Genomic DNA, 18,989 nt, shown 5'->3' with positions numbered 1-18,989 from the left:
CTCACGTTTCACTGGTGAGACCTAATCATATGGCTGCAGTAGCTACAGAGCATGGAAAAATATAATTTCCAATTGGATGGCCATGTGGCTGGCAAAAATTAAAATAAAGGTGATGCTACAGAAATATATACCACACCTATCTTATGGATTCATGTATCTACCAACTGCTATATTCCTCTAGAGGTGCCCTAGAGCAGCACGGTATAAGGAATGGGTCTGCAAACATTTCACGTAAAGAGCCAGGTAGTAAATATTTTAGGCTTCCTGGGTATATGCTCTCTTTTGCAACTACTGTTGTGGTGCAGAAGCAGCTGTAGACTGTATTACTATAAGTAAGCGAAAGAACATGGCTGTTGTTTTAGTTATCTATCACAACATAACAAATGACTCTAACATCAGAAGTTCAAATCAACACACATTTATTATCTCACAATTACCATGGGTCAGGAGTCTGGGTCTTCACGTAGGATCTCACAAGCCTGCAGTCACAGTCAGTTGGAGTGTGTTCTCTTCTGGAGGCTTGACTGGGAAAGAATCCACTTCCAAACTCACACAAGTTGTTTGCAGATCTATTTCCTTGTGGCTGTAGGGCAGAGTGCTTAGGGCCTCAGCTTTCTGGTGGCTACTGGTTGCACTCAGCACCTACAGGCCACCCGTAGTTCCTTGTCTTGTGGTTCTGTCCAGGCCCTCCTACAACATGGCAGCTTGCTTCTTCAAAGCCAAGAGGGGAGAAAGTCTCTAGAGTGAGTTTGGTAGCATGACAGAATTTCACATAATGTAAGTCACGGCAGTGACATTCCATTACCTTTGACAGATGATCGGGAGTCTGTCCATCAGAGCTGTGTTCCAATAAAACTTTATGAAAACAACTGGTGGGCTGGATTAGGCCCACAGGCCATAGTTTACAGACTCCTGGCATAATAAATAAGGTGTAGAAGCCATTGTTTAAGGTAAGAAAAGATAAAAATTAATTGAATAGAGTCAGAGAAAAAGAATCCTCAGAGCCAGAGGAGCTTTGTAGAAACACAGTCATAGAAAAAATGCATTTCTGATTCTGGTCCTATCCCATAATACACCTATTACCTTGTTATAGAAAAATTAAGAATGGGATAGATGAGCATTATGCTCAGATTTATTTATCATAAAATAGAGTTGTTATTGGAACTCTAACTAAATTCAAAGTGAAGGGGCTTCATAGCAAGCTTTCTCCAATTTTAGTTCAATTCAAACCTTACCTCGAATAATTTCAACAGAAAACCTGGTCATTTTCTTAGTGATTATGAAAATGACAGCTAACACTTACGTGATTATTGCAAATCAGGAATTATGCTAAATGTTTAACATGAATGACCTCATTTAATCTTCATAACACTCCCATGTAATTTAGATTATTATTATTCCCACCACAAAGATGAGGAAACTGAGCTTTAGCGAATTAAGCAACACAAAAAGCAGCAGAACTAGTATATGACTCTTAGTCTGTCCTGAGGGTCCAGACACTTTTAAATTTTATTTGAAGTGTAATGGGAAGTCTTTGAAGGGTTTAAAGCAGGGAGGTAGTGTAATTAATATGATTAAAGTTTTAAAAGTATTAGCTCTGTGTGGAGACTGGACTGAAGGGGGGCTAGAGGAAGCAAGGTAGTCCAGGGCAAAGATGATGGTAGCTTGGAAAAGGTAGTATCCTAGAGATATATTTGCAAGCTATTTAGGTGGTAGAAGTGGCAGGCTACCTCTCTAATTGAAAAGCACTCCACTATTCCCTTGTTCACGACACTCTAGCCACACTGATCTTTGGTTCCTGAAACGCGCTAAGCCTTTTCCAATCTCTGAGATTCTGCATTGGCCATTCTCTCTATCTAGAATGCTTTTCACTGTATTCTGCTATTGCCTCATTCTAACTCATCTTACAGGACTCAGCCCAAATCTCACTTCCTCAGAGAGTCTTTCCTTGATGCACCATCTAAGTTTCGTCCTATCTTTTATTTTCTCTTAAGAGAATCCAATTATTTTTCATCCCATACTTATTCACAATTTATTATATTTTGCTTGGTTTTTTTTTTTTAGCTTTTCATTTTTTAAATATTTTATTTTATTTACTTTTGGCTGCATCGGGTCTTCGTTGCTGCGCACGGGCTCTCTCTAGTTGTGGCGAGCGGGGGCTACTCTTCGTTGTGGTGCGCGGGCCTCTCATTGCGGTGGCTTCTCTTGTTGCAGAGCACGGGCTCTAGGCACGCGGGCTTCAGTAGTTGTGGCATGCAGGCTCAGCACTTGTGGCTCGCGGGCCCTAGAGCGCAGGCTCAGTAGTTGTGGCGCACGGGCTTAGCTGCTCTGTGGCATGTGGGATCTTCCTGGACCAGGGCTTGAACCCGTGTCCCCTGCATTGGCAGGCGGATTCTTAACCACTCCGCCACCAGGGAAGCCCCTAACTTTTCATTTTATATTGGAGTATAGTTGATTAACAATGTTGTATTAGTTTCGGGTGTACAACAAAGTGATTCAGTTATACATATACATGTATCTATACTTTTTCAAATTCTTTTCCCAATTAGGTTGCTACATTTTGCTTGTTTTTTAACTGACTGTCTAACACATTACACTTCAAGACGCCAGGAACTATATTAATTTTGCTCATCACTGTCAACATAATGTCTAGCATACACACAGTTCCTGGCACCATAGGCAGTCACTGAATATTTGTTGAGGAAGTAAATGTCTGACTTCAGTGCTTTTACGCTTAAACACTGTGCAACTGTTTTTCACATTCGCTGATTTTAGAAGAAATTTTTCTCTTCTATCCCTCTGGAATTATCAACATAACATATCCCAAGTAATTAGTGATGCTTCAATCTCCAACCCACTCTCACTCCACACTCTTCCCAAACCCATTCCTAGATTTTAAAAAATGTTGAGAATAAAATGTACAGTAGGAGGAAGAGGGTGATGAAGTTGGCTTGAGGCAGGTGAGTTCTCATTTATTGTTGGTAAGAGTATAAACTGTTATGAACCTTTGAGAAAACAATTTATCAATATGCAAAAATGGCCTTAAAATAAATGTAAATAGGGACTGCCTTGGTGGCACAGTGGTTAAGACTCTGCACTCCCAATGCAGGGGGCCCGGGTTCAATCCCTGGTCAGGGATCTAGATCCCACGTGCATGCTGCAACTAAGAGTTCACATGCCACAACTAAGGAGGCCATGTGCTGCAACTAAGGAGCCTGCCTGCCCCAACTAAGACCCAGCGCAACCAAAATAAAAAAAATAAATAAATGTAAATAAATAAAAACATACACAAAGAGGGGTGTGTGTGTGTTTGAATTTACATGAGATATCTGAAAAGATATAAACCAAATGTCTCTAACTAGTTAGGTAGGTATTTCTAGGGAGTAAGAGAGCAAAATAGACTTTTTAAAAAACACTTTTTAAAAAATATAGGCAATTTTATATTTATAATAAAATCCCATTAAAAGTAAAAACAGAAAATAAATCTTCATACTTTTGGCATAATAATCCCACTTCTAGGAACCCGTATTAATAAAGTAATGAGAAATGTGGTTTAGGGTTTATTTATAATGATCTTTACCAGTTGAGTTCTTTAGTATTTTAAAAAACTGGAAATAATCTAAATGTCCAACAATAGATTGAATCAATAAAGTGCAACTCATTCAAATGAAGGACTACTTAAAGATAGTAGAGAAAGATATATGAATAGGAAAAAAAAAAAAAACCTTCAATAAAATCTACCAAAATGTCATTAATGGCTGTTTCTGGATGTTGAGAATCTATGATTTTAGGTTACTCCTTTATGACTTTTTTGGTGTTTCCTACTTAAAAATAATCACATTTTATAATTGGAGAATTGCAAATATTATTTGTAGTACTCCTTTCTAACAAGTAATTTATATTTTTATTCAATCCTCATGACAAGCACTCATACAAAACATGTTTATTTGCTAAGACAGTAGGTTTCAGTTCCCACTTATGGCTCCACCCACCTTATTTCTATGAAAATGTAACACACACCTTAATAATCTTTGGGAATGATATCTTCTTTTACTTGTGTATCGTAACAATGGTGGTAGCTTAAGAAATAAAATTATCTGGAATTAAATATATTTCAGGGATAATTATGTTCTTAGTTAGAATTAGACCTACTACTTACTTGTCCTTCCTTCAATGCCTTTGGTCAGACTTTCCTGAACTAGACTGATGGAGAGAAAACTATTTACCACTATTTTAAGCTACAAATAGGAAATTTCATTATGAAGTGTCACATTTAACTTAGATACCTACACTGGGAGTTAAGTTGGCATCATACCAATGAAAACTTCTACCTATTCATATGGTCACTGTTGGGAAGGCCCAACAAATTCAACTTGAAATGATGTATGTTTATTTGTACATAAGAAGAAGTCTGAAAGAATATTTACCAAAATGTTTACAGTAGTCAGGTACTTTCCTCTGGGGACCAGCAGAACAGAGCGTAAAAATATAAGACAGATCCCACAAGCTACATATGGAAACAAATCCCATTATATTATAAACACGTCTTCTAGATATCCTATCAATGGAAGTTTGAGTTTAAAAACTTTTCAAATCAACCAAGTATGGACAGCCACTATAATATTTACATTCTGAAATAATCCAAACACCTAATCCTTCTAAGCAACAACATACAAGCACATGTATAAATAAGTAAGGGCATAAATTCCATATACTGAACATTTATTTGGGAGACATTTAACATTCATATTACTCAGATACCTCATATAAAGAATGTGATTTAAATCCAATGGTTCTGTTTAACTATAGGATATTTCTGAAATCAAATTATTTCATGTGAAGTCATATTTGAATCTCTCTCTCTCTGTCTCTCTGTTCTCTCTCTCTCATTTTCTCCCCCCCTCCCCTCTCCCTTTCTCTTCTTTCCTCCCTCACTCTGTCTTTCTCGCTGGAAATAATATAGTGTAGACATTTCATTCATAAAAAATTCAACTGGTATTATTTTTTGCAGGCAACCATACTCACATTTATATAGATCCATAGCATAAAATACTGTGCACTTCAGTTCAACTAATTCTAAGACATAAAAATCTTCTTGACTGAAATTAACATATTTACAAAAAGAGAACATAAAATTTGTTTTACATTCCATTTTAAAATTTTAAGGATAATCATTTAGCACTCATTACAATTATTTTTATTCATGATCTGAATCTGTCTCCCACACCTTGAAATGAATCATTATTAATTTTCAGTACAAAAAAAAGCACACAAAAACCTGAACTGTTATTAAATCATTAAACTCAGAGAAAAAATTAAAGTGCACAGAGATGCTCATACTGGAGTTGGCTGATGTACTAGTACTAGCTCTATTTAAAATTTCTTTCCTATATTATTTCCCAAGCAAAATACACTCATTATATTAAAGGAAACAAATGCCATAATGTATTTAATTGAATGTGGCTACTTTCTTATTTTTATTAATGTAATTAAAGAAGTTCTGTGTTCTAAGGTACATATTACACTTTGTATCCATGGACCCTTCTTGATACATAAAAGTATCATCAAGTATGTAAAAAATAAATAGGTCAGGCAATAAAGCAAAAATAGGACAGTAAAAACAATATGATATTCACTTTTGTTCCCCTTAAAACAAAAATGTTCTTAACAATTGCTTGCTGTTGGCTCACAGAACTGGAGAATGTATATTAGAACTTCAGTACTCAAAACAATGATCTTCCTTGGCTGTTATTTGTATAAGAAGCAATAAACCGTGTAATTTGTAAGAAGAAAGCTAATGAATCCTTCAGAAAACACAACCTGGCAGTTTATCTTCAATGCAAAACAATGAGGTGGCAGGAGTGTGATAGAGAAACCAGTCTTTGAGAACATCATGTAAGGGAATCCAGCTGTGCTTGTATGGTCTCTAGCTATTTACAAAGACAAAAAAAAAAAAAGAGAGAGAGAGAGAGAAAGTTGGTGAAGCGAGAGAAATTCATATGAAGTGTTGTTTAGAAACATGCAAATGAAAGAAAAGAATGTAACTGGTAACTATGTATTTTAAATGCACTCACATAAGCAATAAATATACCACTTAGAAAATTTTTCTTTTTATGTGGATATTAGAATTCAGGCTTGCTATCTGTTTTCAAATCTGTAAAAGAGGATTTCTAAATACTACTGTTGAAAATGCACCCAGCTCTTTCATTTTAGATTTTTGAAGGGGGGAGGGTGGTAGAGGGGGCAGTGCATTTTCCTGGATTACAAAATCAGTATTTACAAAGAAACATGAAATATCCTCAAAGATAAATCTTTAAAGGCCTGGCATCTGCCTTTTCCCTTGGGCCCAGAAATTAAAATATTTAACATTACCTATCTCTAAAGTGCCAGTGTGGCTAGATACCACACCGTTTTATTATTTAATGCTTTACATTAAAACAACAATCCTACTGCTTTAATTAAAACCATATCCATTCTCTTCCTGATTTAGTTTGTCAGATTCTCTTCATCTTGGCAATGCTTCCTACTGTGAAACATAAGATGTTTATAAGGGAAATTTAAAGAACTCAGCTTTGTAATGGGCATTTAAAAATAAGAATTCATAAAGTGGAGGAAACATTGTGAAAAACCCCACATTATCAGAAATTATTTAAAAAATACAGACCTTGTTATAGAAATCAAACAATTCCTTGTGACTGAATTCCACAAGAACTTTCTTCAGGCTCTGTAAAGAAAAAAGAAAGAAAGAAAGAAAGAAAGAAAAAAATTTAGTTGTGTACAACTTACATTGCATTTTTTTTCCTCTCCAGCTAGTCTCAGAATATGCCATATTATTCTGAGTGGTTTAAAAAAAACGAACAAACCAAACTTACCTCCTCTACTCAACCCCACTGTTCCAAGAACTCAAAAATACATTTAATAACACTCCACTTTAGCAAAAGGTTTCAACTCTATAGGGGTATCTGTTCTTTAAGTTGACTCCACAAAGGTTAATAAAATATATTCCAACAAGAGAACAATTTCATTATGTATTTTTTCAAGACAGAGATAATACATGAGATTATATTTCATCTTTCTCAGCAGTCCATTTGAAATCTAGTAAATACCATTACACAAAGACACTGGAGGCAGCATATCTGATTGAACTCATCCAGCCATTAATGCCTCACATCAGCACAGCTGCTGCCTCCAAGCATTAATCTAACAGTTATGATCTTAACATGCTGAGATTGTTACCTTTTGTAATGTACAGACTCGGCAAAAGTTAACAATTAACCCAACAGCTTCAAAGCTAGGACTTAAACCTGCTCCTTCCTTTCACCTCAAATGCAATAGAGAAATCTTTATGGATGCTACAGGTGCTAAGTAATATTGTGTACGTATGCATGATAGTGCAGTAAAGTGCGACATTAACCCAACCCACCCCAATCCGCTTTTGGTTGATTTTGTAAACTGAGGAAACACTGTTTCTGAAAATTGTTCAAACATGTTTATTTTACTCAACGTACCTTTGGGAAGTGAAAGTTAATGGGGAGAGAATACCAAGAATGTGTCACCCGCTCTGACCATACTGTCATGCTCACGTGACATAAAACAGGCACCACAAATTGAAGAAGTGGAAAACTGCTGCAAACAGACATTGATTCATGCACTTAATTGCCTATGGTCATTTCCAACACTGTATTAATTCTATTTCTCAGTTTCTATGCTCACTTTTTTCTTTGTTTTCTTTGTTTTAATGATTTCCATTTCCATTCACAAAGCCAACATTTTCAAAACAAGTTTTCTCCTAATTTTAGGAGAGTCAGTGGGGCTCTGCTCAGAAACGGCACCTCCCTTTCCATGAAGCCTAAGCACAAAGGCTCGAATTCCTTTCTTTGTTTTCTCTTATACACCCATGTAAGTTTTAAAATGAAGGAAGAAGCATATCGGCTTTAAAGCCTTATCCTTTACGAATGATTAAAAAAAAAAAAACTATGAAGTTTTCAAACCACATTAGAAGAATCAGTTGGTTAACTGGCACATATCCTGAAACCTCCAAAGGCTGAATCGGCATTATCTAGCAGTGCTATATTTCCTTCCAGCAGTTAGAGGGGAATGATAAGCCTAGGTTTACCCTAGGGAAAAGCAAAGCAGGTTCATTTCTTTACCACCCCCTCCCCAGCCGAAAGTTGGGAGAGACTGAAGACTGAATCAGTATGTGCACAGCTCATTTGATGTACCCCTAGAGGTAGCAGCCAATCTAGGCTCTTGTTTCCTGTACTTCGCTTTGCTTTCTTTCAGGGTAGTGTTTTCTAAAATGTTACACTGAGGAAAGGGAAGGAAGGTAACTTAAGAAAAATACTTCCTTAAAATAACAATAGCTAAAATAATGTGTGTGTGCATAAGTGTGTGCATATATATGGATATGTTTATTTTACACACACACATACACACACACACACACACACACCCCTATCCATCCATCCATAACAGTAATCCCTCGATATCTGCGGGAGACTGGTTCCAGGACCCGCTGTGGATACTGAATTTTCCGGATGAAGTCCCATAAATGCCCCTCCAGATCTGTGGTTCCAAATCCGTAGATTCAAACAACCGTGGATGAAGTAGTGCCACAGTATTTATTGACAAAAATCCAAGTATAAATTGACCTGTGCAGTTCAAACCTGTGTTGTTCAAAGGTCAACTAAATTTCGTGTCTTACTTTACTGAAATACTTAGCCCCACGAAGGAAATAAAGCTGATACCTGATATAAAATTTCTTATGTTTGACACAATAACTGGTAGCTATTATCATTACCATTTTCCATTCAACTCATAATGACTTAGAGAAGACCATGAGAATACGGAAGGGTATGGGAGTGGTTTTAAGTGTTTCATGTCTATGTGTAGAGAGATTATCCTAAATTTTGAGCATCTATGTTTACCTGAGGGGTGGCCAGTGGCAGTTGTTTTTTAGGTGTAGGGAAGCAAGGATGGAGCTTAGATGTGTGGGATGAAAAGGAAAGGGGGTGCTGGCCAGGGGCCGACTTCCCGCATTGTCGTGTTCTGACACGGAACCCCACACAGTCTAAGAGTCTTAAATCCAAATCTGGCCTTCCAGGACGTTGTACAAAAGGACCTTACCAAGAAAAAAGTACAGTTCACATTTCATTTAAGAGTTTGGTAACTTTATGACTTTAAATTTAGAATGGGTGATGGCCTCCATTTTTACTCTTTCTTCAGGTCCCATAAATATTAGGAGTAGACCTGATCAAAATCTTCCCTGGGACTACAGCATTTTTTGGAGGAAAGCACACTCTTAGCTTTCCTTGAGAATATAACCAGAAAGTGACAAATTTGCTTATCAAATGAGAATCAACTCTTTAAACTTCATTGTTTACTCTTCAGAAAATGTATGGAAGGTTCAAATCATTATGTTGTACACCTAAAACTAATACCATGTTATGTCAATTATCTCTCAATAAAAAAGAAAAAAAGCCACCTGGGTGGTAGCATTTGGCTGGGGAGAAGGAGGACACCGTCAGGAGACCCTCAGATGCCAGATTCGATTGTTAAAAGGGACTCTAGCCAATGTGAATGATCTGGAAGCCTGGCTGGTGGTGGAACACAAGGGTTGGGGGTGGGGGAGAATAATTAGGAACAGCCCTTTTCTACCTTTCTTGGTAGGTTTCCTGGCAGTTCCCCCAGCTGAAAGGGGTGCATCCAGATTGCCCATGAGTACCCTGGACTGACAGGCTTGATCTGATTTGAAAAAAAAAACCAAGAGACTTGAACAGGCATTTCCCAGAAAAGGATGTCCAAACAGACAAAAACATATGAAAATATATGCTGGAAGGGGTGAAATTTTTCTAACTACCCTGGAAACTTGTCTGGCATTATTTACTAAAGCTGAATATATACACACCCTATGACCCAGAAATTCACTGCTAGGTATTAATATTGAGCTCAGTAGAAATGTACACATTTGGGCACCATGACATAGGTACTAGAATATTGATAGTATTATGATTCAAAAGAACTAAAAATGGAAGTAACCAAAATTTCTTTCAACAGAAGAATATATAAGTAAGTTGTAGTATAGTAATACAATGGAATGTTATACAGACATGAAAATAAACTACAGCCGAATACAATATCATGCATGACTAACAAAATAAAGTTGAACGTCGGGGCGGGGGGCACAGAAGAACATGTATGATTAATTTTATGCATATGAATATTTAAAAAAACAACAGAAAAGGTTTTAGAGACAAATGCTTAGGTGGTAAAAGTATAAAGTAAAGCAACAAAAATATTACCAGAAATACCAAAATACTGATCACCTCCGGGTGACTGGAGAAAGGAGGCAGTAATTGGGAGGAGGCATAAGAGAGGCTTCTGATTTCTTCTTATTATTGTTATTATAAATTAGGCAATAATTTATTTCTTGATCTTGGTGGTAGGTAAAAGGGTGTCCTTTTTTTCTGACAAATTATTGTGCTCTTTTTCTGTATGTGTGCTATATTTCCCCAATTAAAAATAAAACGGCACTGTTATGTGTTAAATTCATTCCTTTTTATTCAATAAACTTTAATTAAAGGCCTACAGGCCTGTTCTAGGTGCTACGTAAAGAGCAATGAGCAATAGAAATCAAAATCCCCCATATTCTAGTTGAAGAAAACAGACAATAAACAAGAAATGTAATAAAGACAATAATAACAATAATAATAAAATCATCATCATAATTCACAACTTACATATAGAAATGTTTGTTGGTGATAAATGCTAGGAAGAAAAATAAAGCAGGGAGAGGGAATGTGTGTTTGGGGGGTAGGTAGGTGAAGATTCAAGGTTAGATGGTCAAAAAGGGTCTCACTGAGCTGATAACATTTGAGTTAAGATTTACAAGAAGTAAAGGAGTAAAAAAACCCCACAGAATAGGAGAAAATATTTGTGAATCATTATCTAATAAGAGTATAGCACCCAGAATATATAAAGAACTCCTATAATTCAACAATAAAAAGACAAACCCATGTGGGTGGGCCCTAATCCAACATGACTACTGTCCTTATAAGAAGAGATTAGGACACAGACACACACAAAGGAACGATTGTATGAAGACACTGGAGGAAGATGGCCATCTACAAGCCAAGGAGTGAGGCCTTAGAAGAAACCAATCCTGATGACACCTTGATCTCAAACTTCTAGCCTCCAGAACTGTGAGGAAATAAATTTCTGTCGTTTAAGCCACCCAGTCTGTGGTACAGTTATGGCAGTCCCAGCAAACTAACGTAGGCCCCATCATCTCTTCTGGGATGGAGAGAAGATCTTTAAGAGCAACGGAAAGCCACTGGAGAATTTTAAGAATGATGTAATTGTATTTACATATTAACAAGTTACTTTGGGTTTTATTTGTAAATGGATTAGAGCTGGACAAACTAGATGTGGAGAAACCACTTAGGAGGCTATATTGCATTCGTCTAGGCAAAAGATAGTGACCTGATCTAATATGATGGCAACAGTGACAGAGAAAAGTGAAAAAACTTGAAAAATGGTTTAAGAGGTAGAAGAGATAGCATTTAGTGAAAGATTTGAGTTGGGGGAGGAGGTGAAGGAATAGGTGGAGTCAAGAATGACTCTCGAGTTTCCCGCAAGAGAAACTGATGGATGCAACTGAGATAGGAAACTAGAGGAGTAGATGCCAAGAAAGAGAATCAAAAGTACAGTTTCAGACACAATTAGCTTGATATGTCTGTGATATTTCCCTGAAAATATGTGAAATAAGTCTGGAAAGACAGAAAAGGAAATTAGATAAGAGATATACATTTGGGAGTTACTGATATATTGCTATTTAGAACTGAATGAGACTGCCCAGGAGAAGAATGCAGTATGAGAAGAGAGGGCAGCCTGAGACAGAACCCTTCGGAACTCCAATACTTAGGGTGTTTCATAAATGATGAGTATCAGCAGGTCCACAAATGTTTTCTGCATGGTATGTGGAAATGTATGGCATTTATGACATGAATCAAAATAATTTAGTAGGTTGGCACACAGGCAATAAAACTGGGTGGCTTGCCTTCAATGTTCCATTTTCCAGTAAGACCCATTAAACTCACTAATATTGTTAACTAAATATACACAGACCAGAAGATTTACTCTCTTTCTTCTGCCTTATACATGTAAGATTGCAACCAAGAACCCATTTAGGAAATTCATTACTTATGTTGTCTAAGCTGGTCTCATGCATTAATACCACACAGACTTTCTGCACCCTATCTGAAAACACTGCCAAGTGAAAATGAAAGTGCAAAGATTATCATTCTGCCAATTTTTTAAAAGAGAAGAAAGATGTATTTGTTCACCCATTTCTTTTATTTTTAATTTGTAATCCTGTCTGCGAGCACCTGGATAATGTTGCACATACCCATTAGCAAAATTCCCACGGAAATAGAATTTAGTAAGGTCTTCAGAGAGGTCTAACTTGATGAAAGCTGACAGTAAAAATATCGTCTGCTTTCCCATTAGTTAGAAATTAGGAACACATATACATTTTCCAAGAGAGAAATGTATTAACCTCATCACAAATTATCTAAGCAGAAATAACCTCTAAATAACATAGATATACACTAGATAAGAATTAAACCAAATATACATTGCTTAGCTTTTAAAATTAAGTAGGATATTAGAATTAGAAATCATACAATTATCCTTTCATCTAGAAAATCAGGAGTAGAGGATTCTAGTAAAAGAAAAACTACTAATCTCTTGTCCTGGTTAAATCTAAAAATAATTTGCTAGGGACTTAGAGAGGAAGTTTTCTCCTTTTCACTTACAGAAATGAAGGATAGATATAAAATTTAAATAATATTTCAAGTTCTACTGAATGGGTTTATAAAACAGAAATCATTAGGCACCATTTATTAAATAAATACATCTATAAATTATATTATCTACAACTGTACCTATATACAGTTACAGATCATTGCAAAAATATTCCAGTATTTCTATTATTATTTGTTGACTATCTTCACTATTATTGAATAGTTAGTGAAACTCTACTCATGTACATGAACATTAACCATTTCTGCCACCCAATAATATTCAGTTATTCAATAAACATCTAAACGGTACTGAAACAGAGATGAGTAAGCCATATACTCTTGACCAAAGAAAGATCCTTTTCTAGGTAGGCAGGTTGCCCTCTACAGCTAAGCTTCCAACTATAAGAAGAATGTACATGGAACAGTGAGAAAGAAGGGATTCTCTGCCCATTATCAGATCAATGGAATTAATCCTAGCAACAAAAGGGGTTACAACCAGCTCTGATTCAGAGGATGCTAGCTTGAGAAGGTGCAAGCAAAACATTCTAGGTAGAGGGAAAGAGCAAATTTCCATTTTTCTGCGAGGCGGTTGGACTATACAATCTCCCAAGGTTCTTTTCAATTGACTCAAGGATGTTGAAAGGCACACCTCTATAAGCAAAGTAAATTGGGGAACTGAGGGAGTTAGAGGACCACAAAATGCCAGTAAGAAAGAGCTTTAGCAATAACATAGTTCAACCGTCTTACTTAACCGATGAGAAAACTAGTCTTACAAAGATGAATGAACTCATATAAAGTATACAGCAGTGGAACTAGTCATTGTTCTTTCCACTGCATTATTACGGTAACTCAAGATAAAACAACACTTTCACCTGCATATCAAGCTAATTTATACAAAAAAATTTCTTCCCATGAATTTGCACAATTGCTTCCCTTCTCTAACTCATTATACAGAGAAATACATAAAAGCTTTGCTGAGGGTAAATAGTTTGATAAATATGGCGGATGAGATGCCAAATAGGAGATGTAAAATGTCAGGTTAAGGCCTTAAATTTCTCAAAAATTTTCAGACAAAAATATAAGCAACTCTCTTTGTCTCAGTTACATTAATTTTTTTAAAAAAGCTACTGTGAAAATTTCACAAAAGTTAACAATACAATTGCCATGTTTAAAATTCTAATTCCAAATATATAAACAAAACTGTTAGCCCAATGAATATACTACATTATACAGAGAAATGGAGCAAGAAAATTACTACTTTCACCTGAATATGGAGCTGATTTCTGTTGCTCCCTCAAGCCTACAATTCCAAAAGCTCTTCATTAAAACACTGTCTAGCCTAGCAGGCTCCAAAACCTCACAGGCATTGGCCCTGCTGTTTGAGGAGGGCAGTGGGCACACTGAAAACCCTGAGCTTATGTCAAAGTTTGATAGACGTTATAAAAGGACGACTGCAACAAATACAAGCCACAAAAGGCATTTCCCCAGGGTCAAATCAAACAAATTATAACTTGTCTTTTTTCAATCTTTGAGAAGTACATTTTGACAAAATGCTTATCTGTTTAAGAATACAGGCAGTACATAAACAGCAAAAGCAGATTTCTAGCTCATTAACATGGCACTCAAGACTTCCAAAACCTGGCCCATGACTCCACCTATGGCCTCATCTCCTAATACCCTCCTAATGTGCTGCATGCACCAGCAGTACCAGTAGCATTCTGCATACTTCAGGTCTTTGTTCATGCTGTTCCCTGTCTTCTCCCAGCAATGCTCCCAACTACTCTTGTGTGTGCATGGACATACACACATGCACACATACCAGCTATTTCATTTGGCTAGATCCTTTAACACTCAGCTCAGTTGACACTGCGGCACCCTATGCATACCTCTATCTTTGCCTTTCCCTATTATACTGTATGGAATTACTTACATTTGTTCCACTGATGGTAGGCTCTTCAAGGGAGGGGCTGGCCTTTATTTTCTTTATTGTAGTCTAATAGCCTAGTATGGTACTTGACCATAGTACTTAATAACAATATATGATTATTGAGCTTAATTTTTAGAATTAAATTTAAATATGTTCCCTCTCACCCCACTGGGGGAAAATTATTATATATGGAAAGTATCAGAATAAATGGATTTTTTCTGATGACAATGTTTTCAAAGTATTCTATAGCATTTGCCCCAATGCTGACAGTAGTTTTACAGGTCTTATAACTCTTGCTTATTACTCAGTAAACATGTAGGCTAAATAGGACAAAAATTAAACTCTAAGTATTGATTCTCTAGTTAGCTTGAAAAATGGCTTCTCATACTTGAAGGTGCCTGCCTCAAACTGGCGAAAGCTGAAGATTCGAGGTTTTGTACATACTTAGCTAAAAATACAGTAGCTGTGGCTGTCAACATAACAATAAACCACTTTTGGCCAGAAATCTTTATTCAATATAAAAACTGTGTAAAAGTGTGTATGAAATATTGTCACTAAATGTTTAATCTGGGATATATACTTCAGCTGTTAGAATACTTACTCCGTTATCTGTGTATGCTCTTTTCATTCTGGCTAAAATATTACTTTATTCTTGCGTTGACAAAACAATATGCTTGGCAGTCATATCATCACCATATTTTCTGTCCTTTTAAAAATTAACAGTGTGCTATGCATGAGCAGATCGCAAACTTGGAGCCAATCAAAATGCACCTTCTATAGTATTCATTAACTATAATTTATTATGTGTATGCTGATATGTCATTATGATTTTCAGCTTTGGTATTGAAATATTTAGCTATGGTTGCTGAATATAATCAGCAAGATAAGAGGTTTTGAATATGATTACATGGAGCTCCTTAAATATGGTAAGAAATTATGTTAAGAAGAGCACTGACAGCAATAAAATGGAGTTTCTTCCTGTATAAATATTATAAGTGATGCTATCTTTTTCTGAAAATTATACTTTATTCTAATTATAAATACTTATCTGATTACTGAAGCATTATCATTACAGATTTAGGAATAGCTGCATTACTTAACTTCTCAAAACACGTGTTAGTATCCTAGCTGAGGGATTCCGGGTAAACTACAGATATCAAATTGAAATCATACTATGTTTTCAATGCGTAGTTTTAAAGACTATGAGCTCAGTGTCCAAGTTTGGGTTTCTCCTTTGTTCATAAAATCACATTACTGTACTCATAGTAAATTCATAGACATTTGGATGGTGTGTGTGTACTTTCAAGAGCTACTATGTACTTTGCATCCTAAACTAAACAACCTAATGTAATTCACAGTGTTAAGAAAAAACCAATTAAACACATAAGTCGGTTTAATTTTTTTACATATTGTGCTGTCAGGTCAGTCTTCAAGGAAAAGAGAACGAATATGTGCACCTAAATGAGTGTTAATTTCACAATTTAGTTACAATTTACACTTCTTATCAGCTAATTGGAAGCTCTGTTTCTACAAAATAAAAAGGGTAAGTTCAACATTTGCTCCATGTTCTGGAGGGCACTGAATTTATCATGTAAGCGGCATCTGAAAATCCACTGTTAACCCGCAATATAATAATAGGAAACCCCCTATTTCACCCTCAACACATGTGGACCCAAAATCCTAAAGACAGGCAGCTATAATACTAATTTAATTATGGGTTAATTTAAGGCAGTAACCATCTAGAAGAAATTGTTAACTTGTAATCATGTTGTTCCATTACAAATTTTTAACTTGTAATGGTGACAGATGAAGATTGAGCTCATTTTTTCCATCCACGTTAGTTCCCTGCTAACCTAATTACCTGATTATAATTTGCAAATTCCTCTTGGAATCATCAAATGAACTAATAATGCATATTCTAAAAAAGAAATGGTTCTAACAAGTTGATATTTTTCTATAATTCTGAATACATCTGGAGCTCATAAATAAGATTTTCATACATACACTAGAAAACGTAAAATAGATAGCTAGTGGGAAGCAGCCGCGTAGTACAGGGAGATCAGCTCGGTGCTTTGTGATCACCTAGAGGGGTGGGATAGGGAGGGTTGGAGGGAGGGAGATGCAAGAGGGAAGAGATATGGGAACATATGTATATGTATAACTGATTCACTTTGGTACACAGCAGAAGCTAGCACACCATTGTGGAGCAGCTGTACTCCAATAAAGATGTTAAAAAAAAAAAAAGATTTTCATTTTACATTTAAAACGTAGTGTCTGGGGCAAGCTACTATGAATTCAGAACAGCACTGGGAGATAGTTCAGTCTGTACTATGGTACTTGAGTAAAGGGTGGAACGTAGGTTTAATTTGTAATTTAGGAAAAATAATGACATTGGAGAATTTAACTTACGCTTTTTTAACAGCCTTATGAGGATGATCATACACCATACAATTCACCCATTTGAAGCGTATAGTTCAATGGTTTTGAGCATATTCACAGAATTGTGCAACTATCACCACAATTAATTTTAGAGCATTTTCATCACCCAAAAAAGAAACTGTATGCCCTTTAGCTATCATCTACCAACCCTCCTGACTCCTTGTCCCAACCAGCAATCTACTCTCTGTGCCTATAGATTTGCCTATTCTGGAAACAACATAAAATTTAAATGGATCCCTAATGCACACTAATATTTAAGGAATAGGCTATAAAAAAAAGTGGAGCTTTGCAAAAACAAAACCTGAGGAATGCCTTGAGAAGTCGGATAAAAACTAGACAAATGCTATCACAGACCCTAGAGAAAGAGTTTTAGGAAGGAAGGTGTGATTCAAGTGTCAAGGCTCCCCAAAACCAACTGAGAAAAGGACTGGTAAGTTTTTATTTTAGATGACAAGGAGAATGCTACTGACATTGGCAGAAGTATTTTTGGTGGGTTGGTAGGGAGAAGCCAATACCGGTAGATTAAACAGGTGAGTAGAAAGTGAGGAATTCAAATGCATGTAGACCAGGGGCTGGTGAACTGCAGTCCACAGGCTAAACCTGGCTTGCTGTCCGTGTTCATAAATAAAGGTTTACTGGAACACAGACACACTCATTTGTTTATGAATTGTCTGTGGTTGCTTTTCTGTTACAATAGTGGAGTTGCACAGCCTGGAAGCTTTTAATAAATATTTACTATTTGGCCCTTTGCAGAAAAAAAGTTTGCTAACCCCTATTGTACACAAACATCTCAAATTATTAGTTCTACTTAACAAAAGTGACCTAATAAGCATTCATATTCCACATTATGTTCACTACTACCAGTTTAAAAGGACCTGCTGTTTATATGAAAGTGGAAGTAAGTAAAATCAGCTGTCTTGAATACAGCATAAATACTCATGTCAAGGTTGAAATTTCAGGCCCTCTTCACTATCATTTGATGCACTGCTGTTTTATAGGAAAGGCCTAGAGACAGCTGCAGAGGCTGTTAGATCTTTGGAATAAATAGAATACATCACTTAGCAGCTCACATTTATATAAATTTTCAAACGACAGTAAGGCCTTATATCATGCAAACTTCTTTAAGAGAAGAAAAATGTGATTTTAAAATAGGTGTTTTTTAAAAAGTAACTTGTGCCTCAAGCTTTATCTTTTTTCTAAAGTTTATTAATAAAAATGTTTTTTTGAATGATTAGTTCCAAGTGTTTTGTTTTAATGAATTATATATTCATACAAAGTCCATAAAAAAATTGTTTGCGTGTCAATTTTAAAACTCTAGTTCCTCTACAAAGAGAAATAAAAAGCCAAAGGTTTGAATCAGAAACATTAAAACTGGACTGTTCAGCTCTTGCTTGTTATATGTGGTCTTTGCCTAGAATGACTCATAACATAATAAAGCTACACAATTTGGTTTAATGTTTTGTTTCTGTTGATGATTAGAGAGGCTACAAGCCTCTCTAGCCTAGTCATTAATATTAATGAGTTTTCTGACCTAGGCCAAGTTAATAAAACAAACCTTTAAATAACCTATTAAAAAGTTGTCAATAATAATTTTGAACTTGAAATTGCTTTATAGAATTTCTAGCATTTTACAGTGCTAGAAAATAAACAAGGGTTTCAAATACATTTCCTAACCTGGATGGGAAAAAAATGACAGAATGGTAAAAGTATCCATCAAACATCACTTTTTGATTATAGGTCACATAGGGCTGCTTTAAAATCAGATAAAGGTAACAGGGAATTAAGACACAGATTATTCCACAGATGACTGGAATACGGCT

General features: G+C 35.9%; 1 protein-coding gene across 3 annotated transcripts in view; it reads right to left on the bottom strand.

Moving 5' to 3' along the window:
• Nucleotides 1-402: 402 nt before the first annotated feature.
• COMMD10 (COMM domain containing 10) overlaps nucleotides 403-18,989 on the bottom strand; it is a 174,930-nt gene continuing 156,343 nt past the window's right edge. For 2 of the 3 annotated variants that reach the window (XM_057540905.1, XM_057540909.1), the window contains 2 exons: nucleotides 6,665-6,724; nucleotides 403-5,926 (listed from right to left, as the gene is read on the bottom strand). In XM_057540905.1, the coding sequence (XP_057396888.1) occupies nucleotides 5,807-5,926; nucleotides 6,665-6,724 (180 nt within the window). In that variant the 3' untranslated portion in view covers nucleotides 403-5,806. Of the gene's footprint in view, nucleotides 5,931-6,664; nucleotides 6,725-18,989 lie in introns of all 3 variants that reach the window. The other variant, XM_057540906.1, reaches the window with a different exon arrangement.

This window comes from Balaenoptera acutorostrata, chromosome 2, assembly GCF_949987535.1.
Source record: "Balaenoptera acutorostrata chromosome 2, mBalAcu1.1, whole genome shotgun sequence".
Taxonomy (NCBI): Eukaryota; Metazoa; Chordata; class Mammalia; order Artiodactyla; family Balaenopteridae; genus Balaenoptera; species Balaenoptera acutorostrata.
The sequence above is the reverse complement of the archived record's forward strand: the minus strand, read 5'-3'. Positions and strand labels throughout refer to the sequence as shown.